At 36.7% G+C, this 25,569-nt stretch overlaps 1 protein-coding gene across 2 annotated transcripts in view; it reads left to right on the forward strand.

The window, feature by feature from the left end:
* The window catches only part of LOC148302098 (vitellogenin receptor Yl-like), a 39,325-nt gene that overhangs the window by 2,632 nt on the left and 11,124 nt on the right, over nucleotides 1-25,569 (forward strand). For both annotated transcript variants that reach the window (XR_015838705.1, XM_088272156.1), the window contains exons 4-20: nucleotides 409-563; nucleotides 3,828-3,930; nucleotides 4,702-4,845; nucleotides 5,399-5,632; nucleotides 6,948-7,147; nucleotides 8,478-8,665; nucleotides 9,575-9,776; nucleotides 10,254-10,404; nucleotides 12,764-12,919; nucleotides 14,185-14,328; nucleotides 15,604-15,729; nucleotides 16,420-16,564; nucleotides 17,340-17,443; nucleotides 19,839-19,931; nucleotides 20,302-20,457; nucleotides 22,251-22,613; nucleotides 24,589-24,714. Coding sequence is in view for 1 of the 2 variants with exons in the window: in XM_088272156.1 (XP_088128282.1) it covers nucleotides 409-563; nucleotides 3,828-3,930; nucleotides 4,702-4,845; nucleotides 5,399-5,632; nucleotides 6,948-7,147; nucleotides 8,478-8,665; nucleotides 9,575-9,776; nucleotides 10,254-10,404; nucleotides 12,764-12,919; nucleotides 14,185-14,328; nucleotides 15,604-15,729; nucleotides 16,420-16,564; nucleotides 17,340-17,443; nucleotides 19,839-19,931; nucleotides 20,302-20,457; nucleotides 22,251-22,613; nucleotides 24,589-24,714 (2,790 nt within the window). In the remaining variant the exon portion in view is untranslated. The remainder of the gene's footprint in view (nucleotides 1-408; nucleotides 564-3,827; nucleotides 3,931-4,701; nucleotides 4,846-5,398; nucleotides 5,633-6,947; nucleotides 7,148-8,477; nucleotides 8,666-9,574; nucleotides 9,777-10,253; nucleotides 10,405-12,763; nucleotides 12,920-14,184; nucleotides 14,329-15,603; nucleotides 15,730-16,419; nucleotides 16,565-17,339; nucleotides 17,444-19,838; nucleotides 19,932-20,301; nucleotides 20,458-22,250; nucleotides 22,614-24,588; nucleotides 24,715-25,569) is intronic.

The following is a 25,569-nucleotide window of genomic DNA, read 5'->3' on the forward strand; positions in this document are numbered from 1 at the left end:
TAATTTTTTTTTAAAAGAGAAGTATGTGTGTTTTTATTATTTACACAATATTTCAATTTCATTTAAATATTTGTGTAAATAATAAAATAGCTCATTATTAGAAATAGGTATCAAATTGTGGTAGAGTGAGTTCGAACCGAGAAACTCTGACTTAAGAGTCCGCGACACTAACCACGGGACCACAACTCGACACTAATAGACAGATAGAAAATAGCAAATGGATATAACCAAGAAATACAGTAATGTTTTCCTCTTGAATTTCCTATCTCATTTTTCATTTCGGCGAGGACACCTTCGAAAAATTAAAAATGCCAATATGCAAGGAGATATGGTTGAGCAGGGATACCGCATTTGGCTTTTCCAATTGGCATTTCCATTTAATAAAGTCTTAAACTTTTTTTTCTGCAGTAAACTACATACAAGATCCTCCCATATTTAAGAAATGCGATGAAAACCAACACAAATGCAATGATGACCTTTGCATTCCGCTGGAGTGGGTATGCAACGGCATTCCCGACTGTTTCGACCACGGCGATGAAGTCAAGTGCAATTTAAGCGAGAAGGTAATATATCAACGGCCCCTATGTAAAATGCTCTATCTGCAAATCTGTTACTTTACAGGAGGAGAGTTTAGAAGATTTTTTCAACATATTTTTTTTTGATCAACGGTTTTATCTGAAATTCTAAACTAATAAAAAATAATAAAACCCTTATCCGCACCCCAATGGTGCATAGGGCACTGCGTCATATAAACGCAGTGTTATCTTGATCGTTTCCACATGAAAGAAAGGTGATCAGCCCTCCGCTTCAGGTACCCGTCCAGGGTAATATTGAATAAATATGACAGTGAAAAAATCACTTACATTTATTTTACCCCCCTTGGGAATCGAACCCGGGACCTCCAGAAAGTAGCCGAGCGTGCTGACTATTACACTTCGGAGGCGGACAAATTCTAAACTAGTATTATACATTCAATAACACGATATAATAATGTATTACATCATTTTGAAACTTTATGCTTTGTCAAAATTAAGAAGTTAGCGTTTTAGGAGTTCAGTTCATTTAAAAAATTGTAGATATCGTCTTATACGCCTGAAAACTAGGCGTAATTTATTTTATATATATATTTTTTTTGTTTATATTTATAGATAACGGTCAGTTGATAACATACACCAATTATCTCAAAATTGATTAAAATGTAGTTGGAGCGCTTTACTTAGGGCACTTACATATGACAAAATGTAATTTTTTGACATCTCATCAAAGATGAAGAAGAATATGGAAGTCTGGGCATTTACGGGGCATTTACTAGAGACATCTATTGGTGAGATGTAAAGAAGCTTTTTATTAAGCAGAAACTCTTATATTAGTATGTGAGATCCGAATCCTGGATTATAAACACACACATGAGAAACGCCAGAAAATACCATTTTCATTTTTATTATTAAGCTTATAATTTAATATTCTAGTGAAGTTCTAGTGATTCAAGAACAAGGTTTCTAAATTGGTTCATATATATAGAACTTCCAAGAATTTGAGTAGTGTGGTTGTCAATAATGGGTAGAATTGGCGAATGTTACACGTGTGTAAAGTGATCACTTAAACTAGCCTATGACGGTCGTCAGCCCCGTAAATGCCCAGACTTCCATTTTCTTTTTCATCTTTGATGAGATGTCAAAAAATTATATGAAAATAACTCCTGTAAATGGAGATAATCCAGATTTTGTGAACAAGTATTACGACACACTCAAAATGTTGTAAATGACAAAATGTCACTTATTTTTACTTTTTTTTTATTATTATTATTTTTTTTAAAGGAATAACCCGCAAAGCTTCTATTTTAGAAGCTTGTCTGCAGGTAGGATGGTGAGGATAGGAAAGGTAAATGTGAAAGATACATTACAAACACCCAGACCAATTCGTTCCGAACAATTTCAATTGACAATCCAATCTTGATATAAAAACATTTAAAATTACTGCCGGTACGTGGAATATTGTGGATGAGTATCATCGTTGAGCAACAAACTAGACAAAAGTATCAAAATCTTTTAGCACACAACCATGATACACGATTTACACACAACGAAGGTTTGATAGTCCCAAGAATTAACAGTAAATATAGGAGTCGAACACTGCAATATATCGTTCCGAACATTTTCAATTTGTTGCCGACGGATGTAAGAGGTCAAAATACATAAAATATGGAACAAAGGCATGGGTAAATGATCAAGAGTTTATTTTATGAAAATTATAAAATGTTTTTATTATAAACTTTTCTCTCTTTTTTGTGTGTATATTAGGTTAAAATCGTTAAAAACAATAAAAAATTAATTAAAAAATAACTCCACCGACAAGACACACAAGGTGGCTTGGTGGGTGGGTCTCTGCAAAAAATTGTTTTAAATATGTTTAAAACTGTGATTTAAATAAATGTATACAAATTAAGTTAAAAAAATAAAATAAAATAAAAATGATTGAATATAAACTTTTCTCAAATTCATTTTGCAATTGGCGGGAATTGAACCCGTGACGCCAGTTTCGCAGCCACAGCGCCTGTCTTATTTATTTATTGGACAATTTAAATAGCAACATTTACCTTTAGCAATAAAACAATTGTCTTTAGCTATAAAAACATTGATTGTCTCACAATTGCCATGTAAATAGATTCTTCCTTTCCCCGAAAATGAATAGAAGTATACTTAGCTACATTTCCCATTACCCATTGCACACTTATGTGATACTTAAGTTATGTATTGGAGTCAAATAACATCATTAAATCCTTATCCGCACCTTAATGGTGCATAGGGCACTGCATCAAATAAACGCAGTGTTATCTTGATCATTAACACATAAAGGAGAGGTGATCAGCCCTCCGCTTTAGGTACCAGTCCAGCGTAATATTGCATAAATATTAGAGTGAAAAAATAAATTATATTTATTTGACCCTCCCCCTGCGAATCGAACCCGGGACCTCCATTATGGTAGCCGAGCATGATGACCATTACACTATGGAGGCAGACAAATATTTATTTACAATTTTTTTTTTATTTTTGGGACAATTTATATTGCAACATTTTTCTTTAGCTACAAAAACGAAATTGTCTTGCAATTGCCAAGTCAATAGATTCTTCCTTCTCCAGAAAATGAATAAAATTAAATATACCTATGTATCCTCCTCCGCCTATGTCTGCCTCCGTGGTGTAATGGTCATCGTGTTTAGCTGCCGTGCTGGAGGTCCCGGGTTCGATTCCCAGAGGGGGTGAAAATAAATATTAGTGATTTTACATCGTAATATTTATTTAATATTTCTCTGGACTGGTTCCTGATGCGCAAGAGTGATCACCTTGCCTTCATGTAAGTAATGATCAAGATAACACTGTGTCAATTCGATGCAGTGCCCTATGCACCATTGGGTGTGAATAAGGGTTATAAGTAATACCTATATATTATACCTATGCATGTTCCATTACCCATTAAACACTCGATACTTATGTCATATATTGTAGTCAAATAACACCAACCTATTATAATATTATCAACATTTGTCTAAACCTATAAAAAAAATATGTATCTACATGCCCCATTAACTATTCTTGTCTCCCGTAAATATTACTACACATGTTAAAACTATTATGTACCTAAGTACCTAGAATTGTATGTGTGGAAGAGGCGGAGATTGTTTGCATAAGACAAGTTGGTGTGGCGTTCTATTCTCTCTCCCTGCTGGAAAGCAGGGTGATGGTTAGTAAGTTAGTTTTTAGGTACAAAAGAAGAAGGAAATCAATAATTTTGTATAATATGTCTAAAATTACACATTTTTGTTCCAGAATTGCTCTGGATTTCTGTGTTCTAACGGCGTCTGTATAATAAGTGAATGGAGATGCGACATGTCGGATGACTGTGGAGATAACAGTGATGAACAGCATTGCAGTAAGCCATATATACATTCATATCTTTAAACAATGGAGTTAAGCAAAATTTGAATATAAAACTTTAATCTGTTGTATTTATTAATTTTTGGCATCTCAACATAGATGAAGAAGAATATGGAAGTCTGTGCATTTGAGCTTTTCAAGATTTATTTTTGTAAGAGCCATGGTTTATAAAGCATATGTCCACGATATATGCAATTCTGGTCCTGCTCCTAATTTCCTCAATTCTTATTCCGTCTTCCCATATAATAGAGATTATTATTAACCTCTCGAGTAGTAAGATATTAATGAAAAGGTTGTACCCTACAGAGTGAGTTTTATTTTTTATTTAAATGTTATATTTTAAGATTGAATATCAACATTTTAAGCATATACCACGCTTATAATCAATAAATTTTATCGATTGGAAATAATCATTATGCCCCAAACGCCGAGCCATACGCTGTTTAACCTGGTATTTTATGGCACGAAGAGGTAAATAGTTTATGCAATTTAGTCTATTGCTAGACAGGACATCACAAGATGGACCCCATAAATATTAAGATGGAGACCTTGGGAGAATAAAAGAGGAGTCAGAAGTCCCAAAAGAGATGGTCCGACGATATAGTCTCTGTAGGGGTAGAAAGGAGTAGAAAGGGGTAGCTGCAAACAGCAACCAACCAAAGGAAATGTAAGGACAAGAAAGACGCCTATGTCTTGCAGTGGAGGACAGAGGGCTCATGAAGAAGACGAATAGTTTATGGCCATTGTTCTGCATTTCACTTTCCAGATTATGATGCTGATCAGCCGTGTGACTTGAAACACGACCGGTTTAAGTGTGCTGACAACTCAAGCTGCATTCACGTGGACCAAGTGTGTGACGACACTCCTCACTGCAAGGATGGGTCGGATGAAGGAGGAAAATGTCACGAACGTAAGATTTTTTTAGATGGGAATTGCATTTATCATTTACCTTACTTATTATGTACAAGGTTTATAGATCATTGAGTAGATTTTATATTTCAAAAAGATGTTTTATTTCAATCTGAGTTGGGAACAGGAGGGATAATCTTATGTGGCCCAATCAGGAACTTGTCAGCATTTGCTCATCGCTGGAAGGAAACTACGTAAAACTCCTCAGGGGAAGGCGGACTGTTGACTGTTAATTGTCCTACCGTTCCACCAGAATAGCGTTCGACATATAGTGTCCTACCTTGGTGTATGGTACCAATGTCCTTCTGGTAATAATGTTTGATCATCGATTCATTTCTCTCGCTGCTTAGAAATGTGATATTTCTTACAAAGTCAAAGGTATATATTATTATACAGTATAGGAAGAAGTCATATATTGAAGTCATATCAGCTTATAATTTGAGATAATGTAGCACAAAGTTGCTGCTTAGAGTGGCTGCAGACACATTAAAAATTACCAACCTCCAGCTTTAAGTAGTGCAATAATAATAATAATTCACAAGTTTTTTTTTCAGGTGAATGCACCAAAATCAAATGCAGTAATTCTTGCGCCAACACGCCGCAAGGTCCCATGTGCATTTGTCCTCCAGGATATAACCATGTCACTCCTGAAGAATGTGAAGATATCGACGAATGTTCCCTTCCTCACCAGTGTTCCCACAAGTGTGTCAACCTCCCGGGAGCATATCACTGCACATGCGATTCCGGCTACAAATTGCATGTTGACAACAGGACGTGCAAAGTCGCAAGTCAGTTCTTGTCTCAGTTGTTCATGCTACTCCCGCGCTACTCTAATGCTACTCTCATGCTATTCTCATGCTACTCTCGCGCTACTCTTGTGCTACTCTCATGGTATGCATACCCTGAGGGGTAAGCAGAAAATTCTAGGGTTTATCTACATTTCTCTTCAACATACTTCATATAGATTATGACAGAAAACAAATGGGAATCAAGACAGATATTTCGAAAACAATTTACTTACATTGTTCCAATCAAATTAAAATAAAAAAATTCCCTTGTAAAATATCAATTGGATGAACATATACCGTTTCAAACAATCTTCTTTTTTCTATGGGAAAATCAAGAAGGGGAATCAAACCACATTTTTCTGAAATAAGTCAACATATTCACTTTTAAATTATAATCATACGATTGCCCTAAATTTATGTTAGTAATGCATATTTTTTTTAATTTGGAATTGAAAATTTGTGTTTGTAAAAGAGTGACTCCTCTCTATAAAACAGTAGTCTCAATATTTTTTAGGTACTCAATAGGTTTCGCTGTTTGCGTCCTCTTCTAGCACCTGCAAATACCATTCTTCTTCTTCTTCCTTATCAGCAATCTTTCCACTGCTAGATATAGGTCTCTTCTTGTGACTTCTAAACTTCTTGAGTTTGGGTTTTTTTTCTTTTCTTTCTTGTTTTTTAATAATTGTTGAAGCTGTTTTGAAGCCGTCTCTCCGCTGCTGGATGTAGCCCCCTTCGAATGACTTCCAAACTTTTTTTTTGACTATTTAACAAAGATGACAAATAATATGGAAGTGTGGCATTTACGGGTCTTACGACCGTGACACATGTAAAATTCACCAATTCTACCCATAATTGACAACCACATTACTCAATTTTTTTTTGAATTACCTAACGTCCAAGTGACTCTGAAATCTAGCTACGGCTTATGCAACACCGCTTATAATGACCATACTCAGGCTTCAACTTTTTAAGTTTCATAGCCTATGCCTACTCGCGAGTGGATTTTCTCTTTATGTTTAAAGTTACTATAATTTCATGTAATTCATGAGTGAAAATTCTAGGCAAAAAGACTTGCTATCTCGCTAGAGGCATGATTTTATACATTTTATTGATTCTAAGTTAGCAGTGAAGTTACTTAGGTGTATGATTTTATCACACTACTCAAGTTCTCGGATGTTCTATATATATGATCCAATTTCGAACCACTGTTCTTGAATCACTAGAATTTCACTAAAGACATCTATTGGTGAGATGATAAGAAGCTTTTTTTCTCTCTAGTTTGTTTTTTTTTTAAATAACTGTTGATTATTTACAGATGGGGAAGCTGTTTTGGTGTTCAGTACAGATACACAGGTCAGAGCATTCCATCTGGAATCCGAGAAGTATTATTCAGTGTCCAAGAAAGCCAACCAACCTCTGGGAGTGGATTACGACGGAAAGTACGTGTATTGGACTGAGATTGCGATAGGATATGAAGGAATAGTTAGATCATTGCTGGATGGAACTGAAAAAGAGGTATCTCTTTTGCAATTTGTACTTTTAGTTAGTGGAAATCGCTTTAATTATCGTTATTGGTACTCAATTAAATTCTATTCAAACCCTTTATCTGCACCTAATGGTGCATAAGGCACTGCATTATATAAACGCATTGTTATCTTGATCTTAAACACAAGAAGGAAAGGTGATCAGCCCTCCGCTTCAAGTACCAGTCCAGGGTAATATTGAATAAATATTAGAGTGAAAAAATCACTTATATTTATTTGAACCCCCCTGGGAATCGAACCCGGGACCTCCAGAACGATAGCCGAGCGTGCTAACCATCGAGGCGGACACATACACACTAGTAAATTGTATTGTACTAGTAGTAGTAGTATTGGTACTACACACTAGTAAATATCTTCACAAATACATATGGCACCGAATACTTTTTCTTTTTAAGTTTTTGTGTCCACTGTGGCAACCCACAACATAATCGAACGAACGAGCATAATCGAACACGCAAACAAGAAATGCAAAACGAAGCCGAGCTCGGGCCGAACAAAAACCAGGGCGTCACATTCCGCTACCGCTCGTCCAGTGATCGACACGCCCTTCTCCAACTGCGCGTGCATTAGAATCACGCGATTATTCTTAAATATTTCTTGACTGTCATTTGCTATAACTGAATAAATCTGTGTTAAAATTAATCCGCTTTCATCTCGCTTCCCTTCTGTTAATTTAAGTAGGTTTTTAATTAAAACCCACACCACCTTTTGATATTGTCTATAGTGTTTGCTGTCAGCCGTACATTTCTGATATGTCCAATGTGAGCTAATTTCACACCACCTTGACACATTTTTGTAAATGGATTTGTTTCTGTTTTTTTTTCTTCTCAAATTGCATTTATTTTAAAATATAAATAATGAAAAGACCTATGCACACACCTGGTATATGTAAATACATATGAAAAACTAACTAACTAACTAACCATCACGCCGCTTCTCCGCAGGGGTAGGCAGAGAGAATAGAGCTCCACACCACTCTGTCCTTGCAAACATTCTTCGCCTCTTCCACGTTCATGCATCTCCTCATACATACCCGCCGATTGTTACGACTCCTAACCTGACCACTTTCAAGTATTTGGCATACCTGATCGTGCCATGTTTTTCTCGGTCTTCCTCAAAGCATTATCGATAAAATTAAGAAAGGTGTGTTGAGATGCTTTGGAAATGTAGAACGAATGAGTGGGGAAAGAACGATAAAACAAATTCATGAGGCGAATGTTAGCGGGAAAAGAAGCAGAGGAAGACCGAGAAATACATATGCATTTTATAATAAAAATGAAACACTTTTGTCTCATTTCCAGACTCTTGTGAAAAATGGCATCAGTTTACCCCAGGATATTGTCGTTGACTGGCTCACGGGAAATTTGTATTTCACGGACGAAGAGTTGCAGCACATCGGAGTGTGTTCCAACGATGGACTCCACTGTTCCATATTATTTGCAAAAGCTGTGGACAAGCCAAGGGCCATTACGCTACATCCATTGATTGGGTACGTTCTAATATTCTATGGCCTAAAGAATTATCCATCCCAAAGGGTGGCAATATTAATTAATATTATAACAAAGGCAATTGGTAAATAAACCCTTTAAGTGCTAGGAGATAAGTAAGACTGTCCGCCTCCATAGTGTAGTGGTTAGCGCGCTAGGCTACCATGCTGGAGGTCCCGGGTTCGATGCCCAAGAGGGTCGAAATAAATATTATTGATTTTTCAGTCAAATATATATTTAATATGACCCTGGACTGGTACCTGAAGCGAAAGGCTGATCACCTTTCCTTCGTGTATTTAACGATCAAGGTAACACTGCTTCTATACGATGCAGTGCCCTATGCACCTTTGGGGTGCGGATAAGGGTTAGAAGAAGAAGTTCCTGGTAAGCCGTAATATTTTAAGTAAACGTGAGATTTTTTAAAAATATTTATAAATTGAAAAGATATTATGAAGACTTACCTAATACGTACTCTGTGTGGTGTTAAGTACGTACAGCATGTGTCATATTTTAAATTGTTTAAATATGCTTGAAGCATGAATCTCGTGTCGGGTTGTGATCCCGTGGTTAGTGTTGCGGGACTCTTTTCTCAGTTCGAACCCACTCTACCACAAGTTGATACCTATTTCTAATAATGAGCCGCTTAGGCTTACAGAAAAAGTATGAAATTGAAATGTTTGTGTAAGTAAAACACAAAATATTTCTTTTTAGAAAAAAAAACAAAACCGGTCAAACCAAAGATGTATAAACATACGGCAAGGTATATTGAAGACCATTGAGAGTCTGACCTCTCTCTAGGAGTGTACTGTGGTTTTCTTATCACGAGAACAAACAAAATCATCCCAAAGAAGTAACAGTTACTCATTAGTCACATCTCTAATTTATAAAGAGAATTTTGTGCATGTTTTTAGAGAAATGTATTGGACAGACTGGGGCAAAAGACCTCTGATAGCTAAGGCCAACATGGATGGATCCTCGGACCGCGTGATAGTGAGCAATGATCTGGTGTGCCCAAATGGACTGACCATCGACTTTCCATCTAGTCGCCTGTACTGGGTGGACGGACATCACTCCAAACTTGAGAGCTCCAACCTTGATGGGTCTGACAGAAAGGTATGTATTGAACAGCATCAAAGCAATATGGCCAAATGGTGGATCAAAGCATAGAGAATTATTATTTTTTTGGATAAAATATCCAAAATTAAACAAGGTTATTGGATTGAATTCTAATCTTATTTACATATATATGATAATATGTGATGCGTTTCGTCTTATTAAGACATTATCAAACACGTGGAGTGTTTGATAATGTCTTAATAAGACGAAACGCGTCACATATTATCATATATATGTAAATAAAAGTAGAATTCAATCCAACAACCTTCTTTAATTTTGGATATCCATCTTACGCATAATTTAAAATGGAATTCTACCTACTGTCTGCAGTTACAATAAATAAGAATTATTATTATCAATACAGGAAAAGTTTATGAAATGCGCAGTACCCGAATTCTACTATCCTATCTATTTGTGGGGATGGTGGATTTTAAGAATGTAATAACTCTAAAGGAATTTATATTTTATTTTTAGGTGATTCTAGAGAATATTAAAAGACCATATTGGATCGCGGTGTTGGAAGACAACTTGTATTGGAGTGACTGGGTAACTAACTCCATACAAACAGCCAACAAGTTCACCGGAAAGAATCAAAAGACCTTGGTTACAGCTAGAAAGATATACGGTATGTAATATTGCCCTAAAATTCATATGAAAACATTACCAATGAACAATTATAGTGTTTCAATTTGAAGTTAATAATTAAAATAAATATTTTTAATTTATAAAGCATAGTTTTTGTGAGATATCACCTTAAGGGTGATTTAAAATTTACATTAATTTCTATGGATAAGAGATCCGGAAAAGGTGGGACTAGAATTTAGTTGGAAATTTGTCTGAATTCTACATAGACCAGCAACGGCAAAAGATCTATCACCAAAATTAGTATATATATTTATACCTTTATTATCTCTTCTTCCTGGCTACATCCCAGCTTATTATCCTTGTAGACTGCTGGGGTCAGCTCTCCTCATCCTCAGGTTATATGTCCTTCTGTCCTGGATAACGTCACCTAGGCCATGCCTTCGAATCATGTTATCTTTCTGCAGCACCCATGAATTCCTTGGTCTTTCTCTAGATAACTTTCGAGGAAGATCCATTTCTATTACCTGGTTGACTACATGTTCGGGTTCTCTGCGTCCTATATGCCCATACCATCTCAATTGTCTTTACTCCACCTTCCTTTTGATGTCTGTTACACCCAGGCTTCCACGAATACGTGAAATCTTTATTTTGTCTCTAAGGGACACTCCCGCTGACCATCTGAGCATTCGCATTTCAGCGGACTCTAGTTGCCTAGAGAAAGTGCTGTACATCGTCCAGCATTCGGAGCCGTATAGGAGTGCGGGTCTGACAATTGAAAGGTAGACTTTTCCCTTTAATTTGGATCGCAAAGGAATCCCATCACAGATCGGAATTTCATCCACCCCACATTTATTCAGTGTAATACATCTGCTGTTCTGTGTGATACAATCTGATTTATTCTGTGTGATACATCTGCTGCGCTACCTCCATCCCTATGTATAACGGATCCTAGGTATTTAAAGGAGTCGCAATTTGGTATTGCTTCTCCTTTCAACTGGGGGGATGGCAGCATTTGTATTTTCGAATGGTAGGTACAGATATTCGGTGTTATTTTTTCTCAGTCCATCTTTCCAGACCATTTTGTAAGTCTACGTGTTTTTCACTTATTAGTACAATATTGTCTGTGAATAATAACACCTTTAGAGGATTGCTCATTTCTTGGTTTGTTAAATAGTCTATGGCCAAGATGAACAGTAGCGGGCTGAGCACCCATCCTTGATGTACCCCAACTTTTAAAGGAAATTACAGTGAAACCTCTATCTATCATTTTTAAAGGGACCTATTAAAATAAACTATGAATGCGGGAAAACTATGAATGCGGGGTTAAGAGGTCAATACGCAAATATATACGACCGAGTAAAGATACAGTCCTCCCAATCTGCATATACATTCGTAGGCTAAAATTTTAAGAAGAATACATGTTTCAGATGCAAATGTATTTATTTAAAAAAATACAAACCTGAATAGAATTTAAAAAATACTTCGGTTTTTAACTGTTTTATTTTCGTAAGTCAATAGTATATTTTCGGCTTTGCAAATAGTATTTTTTTCAGCATCGGTTATTGAATGTGCGTTGTAGAAAGTTTTCTTTCAAAGACTGTGCGCGCTTCTGGAAATGCAGGTACAGGCAGCGGCTCCTTTTCATCAATATCGACCTCTCCTGCTATCGGTTATACAAGCTTTCGATAGTTTCTATCCCATACTTTGCCGTTGAATGTAAGAAAATTGGAAATAATGTCAAAAAACAGACAAAATGTATCAAATATGCAGCTTAATTCGAACGATAAATGCGGTAAATGGTGATAGAGAAACAATCGATGCGGTTTAGTTTAGTATGAAATTAAGTCGGGATAGAAGAAATAAACGACACATCCGGGAAAACGATTATTCGAGAACGATAGATAGAGGTTCCACAGTATATTATTTTTACCTTTATTACCGGCCGTCGCCAAATTTGTACATTTATACATATTTCATGTTGTATAAAATAATATGATAAAATAATGTTTTCTCTTTTTAAGTATATTATTGGTTCAAAAAGTACTTATCCAAACAAAGATGAACATATAAAACAAGGAATTATGTACATATTAGCCTGAAATATTGTAATTATTTTTGCTGTATAGTTAGGAAGTGACATATTCCAGATACATATCAATATGGTCCGCGAAATCATTGCCGAGGTTTTGCATTCAGTGTATAGGAGTATTGAATCCAGACACTGTCCGGCTGTTATTACAATAAAATATTTGATGGTTTCTAGTATTTCTGGTTGGGGCGTAAATATTTATCATTTGCAATAACAAGGGACAGTCTAAAATATTGTTAAAAATTTTGTATTGAAGTTCATTGAAACAAGTCCCGTGGTCTAGGTTTAATTGACACATTTAATTTTAAAGGTATAAATATCTATCATCAATCACTCAAGCCGATGAAACGTCACGCCTGTGAACACAGTATGTGCAGTCACATATGTTTATTGAGCGGGAATAGCTCACACAGCTGTGCCTGTCCCGAGGACAAGCTGTTGTCTCAGGACAGAGTGTCCTGTATAGGTGAGTTAACTTCTCTCATACTAAAAATGTATTCATATTAATTGGAAGTTATTGGTAAGGATTCACGCTCATAATAGAGATAAACATCTCTGAAAAAGAAGTGATAACGTTTAACCTACTGTATACATCGATTGTCCGCCTCCGTAGTGTAATGGTCAGCACGCTCGTCTACCGTTCTGGAGGTCCCAGGTTCGATTCCCAAGGGGGTAAAATAAATACAAGTGATTTTTTTCACTGTAATATTTATTCAATATTACCCTGGACTGGTACCTGAAGCGGAGGGCTGATCACCTTTCCTTCATGTGTAAACGATCAAGATAACACTGCGTTTATATGACGCAGTGCCCTATGCACCATTGGGTGCGGATTAGGGTTTTATTATTATTATTATATTATACATCGATATGAGATCAAAAGATGCCGCAAAAGTCATGGGTAAAAATAACTTACACGCAATTTACTATGAGTCGAGTGAAAAGGTAAAATTACCCTTCCCGCCCAACACCACCAGTCGAGTGAAACGGTAAAATTACCCTTCCCGCAGATAGTGTGTTAATACAAATTTCTGACTTAATGTGTCTATACAATATAACATGGTAATATTATTTTTGACATCTCATCAAAGATGAAGAAGAATATGGAAGTCTGGGTATTTACGGGGCTGACGACCGTCATAGGCTGGTTTAAGTGATCACTTTACACACGTGTAACATTCACCAATTCTACCCATTATTGACAACCACACTACTCAAATTCTTGGAAGCTCTGTATATATGAACCAATTTAGAAACCTTGTTCTTGAATCACTACAACTTCACTAGAGACATCTATTGGTGAGATGTAAAGAAGCTTTTTATAAATATGATTATTTATTTTTATTATTATGATTCAAGAACAAGGTTTCTAAATTGGTTCATATATACAGAACTTCCAAGAATTTGAGTAGTGTGGTTGTCAATAATGGGTAGAATTGGTGAATGTTACACGTGTGTAAAGTGATCACTTAAACCAGCCTATGACGGTCGTCAGCCCCGTAAATGCCCAGACTTCCATATTCTTCTTCATCTTTGATGAGATGTCAAAAATAATATGAAAATAACTCCTGTAATTGGAGATAATCCAGATTTTGTGAACAAGTATTTGGACACACTCAAAATGTTGTAAATAACATGGTAACATTGATTTGACATTTTGTGTGGAAAAAATAACAGTGAATGTTCCTCGTGACTCCTTCAAGAGTATGAAGCGGTTAATGTGTGTTACAGATGCAAAACAAGCTCAGAAGTTGATAGTGAGTATGGGACCCAACCTGGCCACGGTGCATCATCAGTCTCTGGGCAAACACGACATCGTCCTGCACAGGAGTCAGTTCATGAGCATTGATTGCCTCACTTATGATAGAAATAACGGTAACATATTTTATTTTCTCATAAAACTCCTTGCCAGATTTCAATTTTCTGATATTTTTTGGTGGAACTGGCATGGTCAAGTATTTCAAATACTTGAAATTGGTCAGGCCGGGAGTAGGAATAATCAGTGGGTATGTATGTCCGCCTCCGTAGTGTAATGGTCAGCACGCTCGACTACAGTACTGAAGGTTCCGGATTCCATTCTCAAGAGGGTCAAAATAAATATTAGTTATTTTTCAGTCTAATATTTATTTAAAATGACCCTGGACTGGTGCCTGAAGCGGTCACCTTTCCTCCATGTGTTAACAATCAAGCTGACACTCCGTTTATATTATCCAGTGCCCTATGCACCATCAGGTGCGGATAAGGGTTTGAAAAAGATACTCATTGGAACAGCGGAACTTCAGGATGCCGGACTGACCTGGGAGTAAGCGAAAAAGGTGGCGCGTGACAGAGTGACTGGGCTTGTTGGGCACATGCTCCACCTAGGGAGCGAACATGGAAAAGAAGAAGATTTATGGGGAGATGCATGAATGTGGAAGAGGCGAAGAATGTTAGCAAAGACAGAATGGTGTAGTATTATTCTCTATCTGCCTACCCATGCTTGGAAGCGGCGCGATGGTTAATTTGCTAGTTTTTATTTAACAATCTTTACGTATGCTATTTTTTATATGGAAACAAACTTTACATTTTTTGTTTTTGTTTCATGTTTTTACATATCGCTCACTCCTTTCAAGAACGTCATAAATCAAAAAGCTTGATTTTTCAGGAGAACGTTTTTAAAGTTTAAAAATATAACACAATATATTAAAAATAAGTATCAAGCCACTTATTGATCTTTTTACTGTACAACAGATCTTTTTAGGTAAAACCTGAAGGTTTTTTCTCCATTTGAAAAATATTGAGTATATTTCAAAAAATAATTACACATTACCTTTTCTTCAAAATGCAAAAACAACATTTTCCGCCCTGTAGCGGGTAAATATTAAGTTAAAAATATGCCTCTTTTGCTGGGATATAGTACATTTTTTGGGCATACCGAAAACATGCATAACTGAAAATTGATGATTTTTGATTTATGACGTTCTTGAAAGGAGTGAGCGATATATTTTCTGTTATTAAATATTTTTGGCATTGCACTTAGTTATATCCAGAAAACTATAATGATCCCATAATTTTTGTTTTATATGGAAATATTGTATTTTTTGTTTGTTGTTGGCTGTTGTTTACATCAAAATAAAAATAGTAAAAAAGGTTTGTAACTTCTGCTTTTAGATCGAGTGATTTTATACGACGGAGGAAGTAATAAGATATTCTCAGTAGCAAATCTGGGTCAGGATAATGAACTAGCCCTCAACTTGATTGATTCCGATATTATGCACGTAGAAGGGATGGATTTTGGTAAGAAAAATTTCAGATTATTCATTAGCCGTTTGACTGCTGAGAATCAATATATCGACTCTGGTAAACTTTGCCAAAAGCTTGACCGGTCAATATACTCTGACAATGAGGTCAATGTTGTTTTTTTATAACTTGAAGCTACAGATGTTTCCCATCTACGGGTTTGAATATTAACTAAAGTTTATATACAAATCAGTAGTGTTTTATTTATAATTTAATTGTGTTTTATTACAAAGTGAATGCCGAAACATTAAATAACATGAAATTATATTTTTCATTCATTTTTAATTAATGATTTATTTATTTTATTTGTTCAGGAATTGTACAGCTTTACATTTAAAAAAGTATATAAAAAAGAGTTACATTAACAATAATAAACATTACATTACATTACAGATTTGGCGTTTAATTTGTACAACTTCATCATATTTTATATATAAAATGTTAAAATCAATCGCCCAGTTATGGCATTTTTAGATGAATATGATGATTAAATGGACTGATGGTCCTTATGTAGTTTGAAAATACAATAACTAGACGAAAAAATTGTCACGAAATTGACTTTTATTGTGTTTTTTTAACAATAAAACAAAACTTAGTAGACTCAAAAAATCAGTTTTTGATTTTAACATAAAAATAAAATTATATTATTTGATATTGAATTACTATATGAATTTTTCTACCTCATAGATTACATAACCAATCTTCTATACTGGGGCGATGTATTCCGAAATACCATTGAAGTTTACTCAGTGACAACTAGAGAAAGAGCTGTCATTCTTGACAAACTGAATGGCGATGCTCCTATTGACTTGGCGCTGGTACCAGAATACGGGTTAGTATTATTCTTTTTTTTTCGGTAATATCCAGTATCCACAAACCATCGCCAGGGTTTTTTGTAAGCTGCTAGCTGCTTAGCGTCATCAGCAGTCGACGGATTGTTAGCAGTAGATGCCTCGGGAGGCATGGCCAAGCTAACTAGATGACGACCTTTCTTGGCAACAGTTCTTGCATTCATTGTCTTATTATCATATTATTTTTTGACATCTCATCAAAGATGAAGAAGAATATGGAAGTCTGGGCATTTACAGGGCTGACGACCGTCATAGGCTGGTTTAAGTGATCACTTTACACATGTGTAACATTCACCAATTCTGCCCATTATTGACAACCACACTACTCAAATTCTTGAAAGTTCTATATATATGAACCAATTTTGAAACATTGTTCTTGAATCTCTAGAACTTCATTAGAGACATCTATTGCTGAGATGAAAAGAAGCTTTTATGAACAAGTATTAAGACTGATTAATACTTGATAAAAAAGCGGTTAGCTTCGAAACCGGTAGACATTATGATTAAGTTATAATAAAATATTCATAGTGATTTTAAAACAAAGTTACACAATTATGAAATGGAAAATCACAAAGTTAGTGCTTCAAATATAAATTATATGCATTATTTTTCTTTAGTCATATTAACAAAGTATTCTCCACCGATGTGTCTTTTAAACAATATGCTTTCATGGTGTGTGTTTTTGTTTACATTTATTTGTAAAAAATGGGTTGAGTTTGTTTTTGATTATTTAAAATAATAAATATTACGTTTCAGGTTCATGTTTGTCGCATTTCGAACCATCAAAGGCGTAATTCACATAGACCGAATGGGTATGGACGGAAAAGATCGCTCTGTCATTATTGAACATGGATACAAAGGTGAGAAATTGCCCGAAAATCACATCTGGCCAATGCAGTGAGTGGAAGCTCTATTGCTGCTACACCAAGATTTTTTTAGAATACCCAAGTGACTCTGAAATCTAGCTTATGCAACACTGCTTATCATGCTCCTACTTAGGCTCCAACATTATAAGTTTTATAACCTAGATCTTATAGGTGTCTCAATTTGATATAAAATATTTATTGTTTAACATTTAAATCCGATCTCTCAGAAGAATGTGTGACAAAACGATGTATGATAGATGTGCGAATAGTGAAATAAGGAAGGAATGCAAAGCTGAGATAAGCATTATCGATAAAATTAAGAAAGGTGTGTTGAGATGGTTTGGACATGTAGAACGAATGAGTGAGGAAAGAACGGTAAAACAAATTTATGAGGCGAATGTTAGTGGGAAAAGAAGCAGAGGAAGACCGAAAAAAACATGGCACGATCAGGTATGCCAAATACTTGAAAGTGGTCAGGTTAGGAGTCGTAACAATCGGCGGGTATGTATGAGGAGATGCATGAACGTGGAAGAGGCGAAGAATGTTTGCAAGGACAGAGTGGTGTGGTGCTCTATTCTCTCTGCCCACCCCTGCGGGAAGCGGCGTGATGGTTAGTTAGTTAGTTAGTTTTTACATTTATTGTTCCTCTTTATATGAAAGAAGATGGAAGTCTGTGCAACCCAGGGGTTATGACCTGGCTAAATTAATCACTTTATACACTTCGCTCACTCCTTACAAGAACGACATAAATCAAAAAATTGGATTTTTCAAGAGAATGTTTTAAAAGTTTAAAAATAAATATCAAGCCACTTTTTGAACTTTTTAGGTAAAAACTAAAGGTTTTTTTCCATTTGAAAAATATTTTATTATTATAAAACCCTTATCCGCACCCCAATGGTGCATAGGGCACTGCTTCATAGAAACGCAGTGTTATCTTGATCGTTTACACATGAAGGAAAGGTGATCAGCCCTCCGCTTCAGGTACCAGTCCGGGGTAACATTGAATAAATATTGCAGTGAAAAAATCACTTATATTTATTTGACCCCCCCCTGGGAATCGACCCCTGTCCGCCTCCGTAGTGTAATGGTCAGCACGCTTGGCTACCGTTCTGCAGGTCCCGGGAAAAATATTTAGCATATTAAAAAAAAATAAAAGAATACTTTTTCTTCAAAATGCAAAAACAACACTTTCTGCCCTGTAGCGGGTAAATATTAAGTTAAAAATATGCCTTTTTTGCTGGGAAAAAGTACATTTTCTGGGCATTCCGAAAACATGCACCACTGTAAATTGTCAATTTTTGATTTATGACGTTCTTGAAAGGAGTGAGCGACTTGTGTAGGTTCACCAAAGAAGAACGATACATGTTTCATATCAAGTTGAGGCATCTTTTTAAAATTGACATCTCATCAGTAGGGTGAATAATCCAGTGTCTGATATAATAATAATAATAATAAAACCCTTATCCGCACCCCAATGGTGCATAGGGCACTGCGTCATATAAACGCAGTGTTATCTTGATTGTTTACACATGAAGGAAAGATGATCAGTCCTCCGCTTCAGGTACCAGTCCAGGGTAGTATTGAATAAATATTACAGTGAAAAAAATTACTTATATTTATTTTACCCCCCTTGGGAATCGAACCCGGGACCTCCAGAATGGTAGCCGAGCGCGGTGACTATTACACTACGGAGGCGGACACTGCTGATATAATAAATTATATTTATATTGTTAATAAACTATCTTACCCAACACTTATATTGTTAACTACACATATCATTACACATACTTCTTATAACTAGAAGTCGTGATATAGTGGAGCCTAACCGAGATTAAGCGTCACAGAGAGTGCAGCTCGGTGGGAATTTGGAGTAGGGGCTAACCGGGCTACACACCAGTGTTGCCAGATTGCTCGTAAAATCGTTCCTCGCAACTGCACCACCTTGGAGACCTTACTTTGGAGACAAGCCTCCTATATTATAGGTGTTTCAATCGATAAAATATATATTATTTTATACGAAAAAAATATAAAATTTTAAGCATTCCAGGGCTTTACATTGAATAAATAAATAAGGAATTTAGTCCGCCTCCGTAGTGTAATACCTGCTACCGTACTGGAGGTCCCGGGTTCGATTCCCTGGGAGGGTCAAATAATATAAGTAATTTTTTCGCTCCAATATATATTCAATATTTATTCGCTCCACTTATTCAATATTACCCTGGACTGGTTCCTGAAGCGGAGGGCTGATCACCTTTCCTTCATGTGTTAACGATCAAGATAACACTGTGTTTATATGATGCAGTGCCCTATGCACCATTGGGGTGCAGATAAAGGTTTGAAGAAGAAGAAGAAATAAATAAGGCTTACATATTTTTGTTTTTGTTTTCAGGCCCTAGTGTAAAATTGTGTTACGACCACACCACCTCGCACATTTTCATATCTGATTATGGAACTGAAAAAATTGAAATGGTCCACATTGATGGTACGCTTTGTCATTGTAACTACATACAGGTCAAATCTCTTTGTAGCAAATACCGAATTAACGAAATTTCCAGTATAATGAATCTGCAATTCGTCCCCGGAATTGCATATTAAATGTACTGAACAAAAATGCAATGTAGCAAAGCCAATCTCAAAATAATGTTGTTTTTTTTTCAAAACTTTAAAATGACAAAAATTGGACTCTCCGCGATTTTGAAACAGGATTACAAAGTCGAATATTTGACTCTCACACAATAATGATTAATATTCAAATTCTTTAAATATATGACATAGAAAGATTATCATTTGAATTCAGAATGTAAAACTCTTGATGACTCTTTCCATAGATATATCTGGATTTGTTTTTTCAGGCCTTGGGAGGAGGGGCTTCAGAGAGCTCAAAACCAAACCGTCTTCTCTGGCAGTTCTCGGTAATGTTGTCTTCTGGAGCAATTATTTCTCCACCAAGTTGTACTGGACTCAAATTAGTGACACGGAGAGAAAAGTCAACAGGAAAATCAATATTGGTAAGCTATACTATATTGACATCTTCATCCATGTCATTCCCTAAGTGGAGATTATGGCCACTACAAGGCGTCTCTGCCCTGTTGGTGCTTGGTTCATCTGAAAAATCATTTATGATTTACTTTGACCCCTCTGGGAATTGAACCTGGTACTACCAGCGCAGTAGCCAAACTTGCTGATCACTATGCTACAAAGGCGGTCCATGTCTAGTATTAAGCTTATCTGTAAAATTAGTGGAAAAACAAGATAATGGTAAAAAATTATAAATATAAACATGAAAACATATACCGTGGAATGGGGCTTCTTGAACTTTGATGTGTTACTTGAGCCCAGTACAAAAAAGAGATTTATATCTGTATTTGGTCTACAATAATCAACGTATCGTGACAATAAGTGTCACCTGTCAGGGAAACAATGAATCATGTCTATACATACATTATTGTAGACCAAATACAGATCTAAATATTTTTTTTGTACTGGGCTCAAGTAACACATCAAACTTCAAGTAGCCCCGTTCTACGGTACATATTTGTTTGTTACTGTTTTGTAAAGTATTGCAATAAAAATAAACAAACAAATACTTCCATTATAAACTCACATAGATTCAGTACTATGTCATAAGTTATTTATAAATTGTTATTTTAAGTGACTTAATTATAAATTATTTTTCTAAACCACATGTTCATAAATTTAGTCACTCGTTAATATTGAAGTTTTACATTATTCTCAAGTAACATGTTAAAAAAAATTAATTAAAAATATTAAATAATATTATACTCAAAATACTCATGTTGATCTGTAAAACAAAGTAATGACTATTTAGTTTTTTAAGACATTCTCAAAACTGATGTAACGTTGTTGCCATCTTGGTTTTTCTCTGCCGCACACTGCTTTATCGGCTAAACACTTTTTAACTAAAAAAATAAAGTAATGTATTTCTTTGGATTAAATATTATTATTACAGATTTGTCCTATAAGGTGATCACAATTCACACTACTACCTCGTCCAGAATAACCTAAAAAATAACAGAATAACTGAAATTAGTACTTTTTTTTCTTCATAAATTGAATATTGTGATTACATTGTTGAGCAATATATCCAAAATAAAACAAGGTTTGTTGGATTGAATTCTACATTTATTTATGTATATGTTAATACGTGACGATTTTCATCTTCCTAGGACATTATCAAACACTCGAGTGTTATGTATATCGATCACTCCTTTCAAGAACGTCATAAATCAAAAAACTTGATTTTTCAGGAAAACGTTTTTAAAGTTTAAAAATATAATACAATGTATTAAAAATAATATCAAGCCAATTACTGAACTTTTTACTATGCAACAGATCTTTTTAGGTGAAACCTGAAGGTTTTTTCTCCATTTGAAAAATATTTAGTATATTTAAAAAAATAATTAAACAATACATTTTTTTCAAAATGCAAAAACAACATTTTCTGCCCTGTAGCGGGTAAATATTAAGTTAAAAATATGCCGCTTTTGCTGGGATATAGTACATTTTCTGGGCATTTCGAAAACATGCACAACTGAAAATTGATGATTTTTTATTAATGACGTTCTTGAAAGGAGTGAGCGATATGTTAATACGTGACGCGCTTTGCCTTCTTAGGACATTATCAAACACCTAAGAAGACGAAACGCGTCATGTATTAACATATACATAAATAAATGTAGAATTCAATCCAACAAACCTTGTTTTATTTTGGATATATTACCCAACAGTTAAATATAGAATTCTACCAACTGTCTGCAGTTACAATAAATCATGATTACAGATTTGCCTTACAAGGTGATCACGATGCACATGACAGCCATCCCCACCACCTCGCCCAGAATAACCTCCCTGCACGAGTGCTCCGTCAACGCGGTCGGCAAGAATCCCTGCTCCCACATCTGCGTGCAGAGCGATTTCACGCGGAAGGCCTCCACCGGTGACTTGACCCGCCCCCCCCCGGCGCACTCGTGCCTGTGCCCCGGCCCCCTGGTCCTGGGGAGAGATATGGCCACGTGCGAGAAGGTGGTGAGGTGCAGCGAGGACCAGTTCACGTGCGGGAAGAGCAATCTCTGCGTCAACAGAGACCGGAGATGCGACGGCAAGGTGGACTGCGTTTACGGCGAAGATGAAGAATCCTGCAAAGGTTGTAAATGATTTTTAACCGCCCTACCTTTGGGTTTTTATCCAAAAAGTAGGTGAAAAATCATCGAGTTTTTTTTATTTCTCAATAACAATACTTATTTACAATGTACCAGGCAATTTTTTAAACAATATGCCTATTGCAAGTCAGAGGTTCTCAACATAAGATTCTAGTGAATATTTTTACAAATGTATTTTGTATTGAATGTAATATATTAATCAACATAACCTCGACATATTCTGCAAACATTCCAAAAATAGGTAGCCAGTGATATTTACCTCAAAATGCTCAACACGCCATATGGCTTTTTCGTATGCGTAAGGCGAGTAAGAGCCATTTGACGTATCACAAACGTTTCTCTGGTTGCGGGTATGCTTTTTTGTACCTGGACTTTTTTGTACAGGACGCTTGTTGCATTTGGACGTATTACGTATGTTTGTATGGGTAGGGCAATATAAAAAACTAAAGAAGAAAACAGAGAAGAAAACAGATGTAGAGGATGCACATGGCAACTCTGCACCAAAACAAATGAACACGGAGAATACGCCTGGTACCTCCGCATCCGTAGTTACAAGGGACCTTCAGTCACCTGTCCACTCGCTACAACCGGAAGGTAAGAGGCACACCAGGCCCTATCTAACGGGAGTAGCAAAACGACGACTCAACAGGCTTCTTGCAGGACAGGACTGGAGCCGAGAAGAGGCACTGACTCTCTGCAGAAAGCCTGTTGTGTCCGCTTCGGAGAATCTTCCTAAGGAGAAGAGGGCTTGCAAAAGGCCCCGCTCTATGGAGGAGTCTCCGAAGGCAAACAAAGTCATGAAGCAAGGCGATAACCCAGGTCCCAGCTTCAGAGACATGGCCTGCTCAATAAAAGTGGGCATTCAGGATTCCAAAAAGAACCTGAATGAAGAAGACATGAGGCTGATTGCAGACTCAATCTTCAAAAAGGTGGATGAAATCTCGGGCAGTGGAAAGGGCCCAAGACTTCTAGGGACTCACTTTCGGGCAGCGGAGCTGGTCGTGATCTGTGGCGATGATCGCAGCAGATCATGGCTAGTCAGCTGCGTCGAGAGTCTGAAATCTTACGAGGGGGCATGCCTTCGAGCAATTGATGAGCGAGACATGCTCAAACCGTTAATCGGAACAGCGTGGGTTCTGGGTTCTCTTTTAGAGACAAGAATCCTGCTGAACCGATTAGATGTTCAGAACATGGGCCTAAACTGCCTAGGATGAAGAATTCTCTATAGGAGTATCCACGAGGGAAAGGGTCAAATGGTGACATTCACCTTTGACAAAGCCGCCCTCGATGGACTAGCAAAGATCCAGTTTAGACCCATCTTTGGGTTTGGGGCCATACACATACGTCTTAAGGCACAAACTGGCAAAGAGAGAACCCCAGGATGTGGGATCAGAATCTCCGCTGCGGAGCAGCCTTAGGATCTGGGAGGACCTAGCTGCCCCGCCCAAGCAGTAGAAACCGAGACCCTGCCTGGCCCAAGCGAAGGTGCTACATCAGCCACCCCAACCCATGAAGAACCTGTGCCGGTAGGGACGGCGGCTCCCAAGAAAGGAACGCCGACCCTGCTTAGGCAGAAGCAGGTACAACCTTCATCTGAGGAAAATCAGAAGAAAGTAGTGCAACAGGAGCCCACGGAGAGATGAGAGGTGCTCAGCAACCCTCCCCCAGGACACTGCAGACTGAGGAAACACATGACAAAAATTGGACTACATGACTCCCTGTGTGCAGATTTTGTATGGAGGATAACGAAACACCAATCCACATTCTCTATAATTGTGACGCACTCGCTCGCAAACGAAGTCACATCCTTGGAAAACCACTACTGGACTTCAAGAAGGTGAAGCTCCTACCACCAAGACAAGTCATGAGCTACACGACTCATGTAGGTTAATCTAAATCTAAAGGAATAGTTCAGAATAACAGCTTTATTTACAATGCCACTCTATTTTGTAATTTCAGCTCAAACTGTGTGTAACAATGACGAATTTATATGCGACAACGGAGAGTGCATTTTGAAATCCCTTCGCTGCGATAAAAACAATGATTGCGCCGACAAATCTGATGAGAAGGAATGTGATGACTATGGTAAATTATTTTAAATAATTTCATTACTTACAACTTATTTAAAAAATGTATATCTTGTTTTTCTTCCTAGCTTCATTCCAAATCACGTGTTGTTTTGGGTCCCCTCAACGTTGACTGTCACTTGTGAGAATGTGTCCCTATTTTGGACAGTCCGAAACAGTTCCTAGACACTCTGTACTCCTGTCTACTTGTATATAATATGAAGCCAGGAGATCCGTTTTCTTCCGACACCTCTTCGACCCTCGATCTTACGCTTGATGATCAGTTGCAGTAGCTTGTACTTTTCTCCTCCGAGCACATGTCCCAAATAGGTCACTTTCCGGGTTTTGATTTTTGATATAAGTTCCTTATTCACATTGTGTCTTTGGAGAACTCTTGCATTGCTGACCATGTCCTTCTAGGGTATCCAAAGCATTCTTCGATACATCAGGCCTGTCACATTGAATGCGACAGGCGCAGAAGCTTAGTTGGGTAGATGCTCGACTGCAAAACTGGCGTTGCGGTTTCAATTCCTGCCAATTTGCAAAATAAATTCAAGAAAAATTTATTTTCAATTGGTCTGGGTGTTTGAGATGTATTTTCACATTTACCTATCTTATCCTTACTATCCTACCTGCAGACAAGCTTCTAAAAATAGAGGCTAACTAACTAACTAACTAACCATCACGCCGCTTCACCGCAAGGGTAGGCAGAGAGAATAGAACGCCACACCACTCTGTCTTTGCAAACATTCTTCGCCTCTTCCACGTTCATGCATCTCCTCATACATACTCGCCGATTATAACGACTCCTAACCTGACCACTTTCAAGTATTTGGCATACCTGATCGTGCCATGTTTTTCTCGGTCTTCCTCT

Source organism: Brachycentrus maculatus, unplaced genomic scaffold (assembly GCF_059751285.1).
Source record: "Brachycentrus maculatus isolate JH-2025_06_01 unplaced genomic scaffold, ASM5975128v1 h1tg000478l, whole genome shotgun sequence".
Lineage (NCBI taxonomy): Eukaryota > Metazoa > Arthropoda > Insecta > Trichoptera > Brachycentridae > Brachycentrus > Brachycentrus maculatus.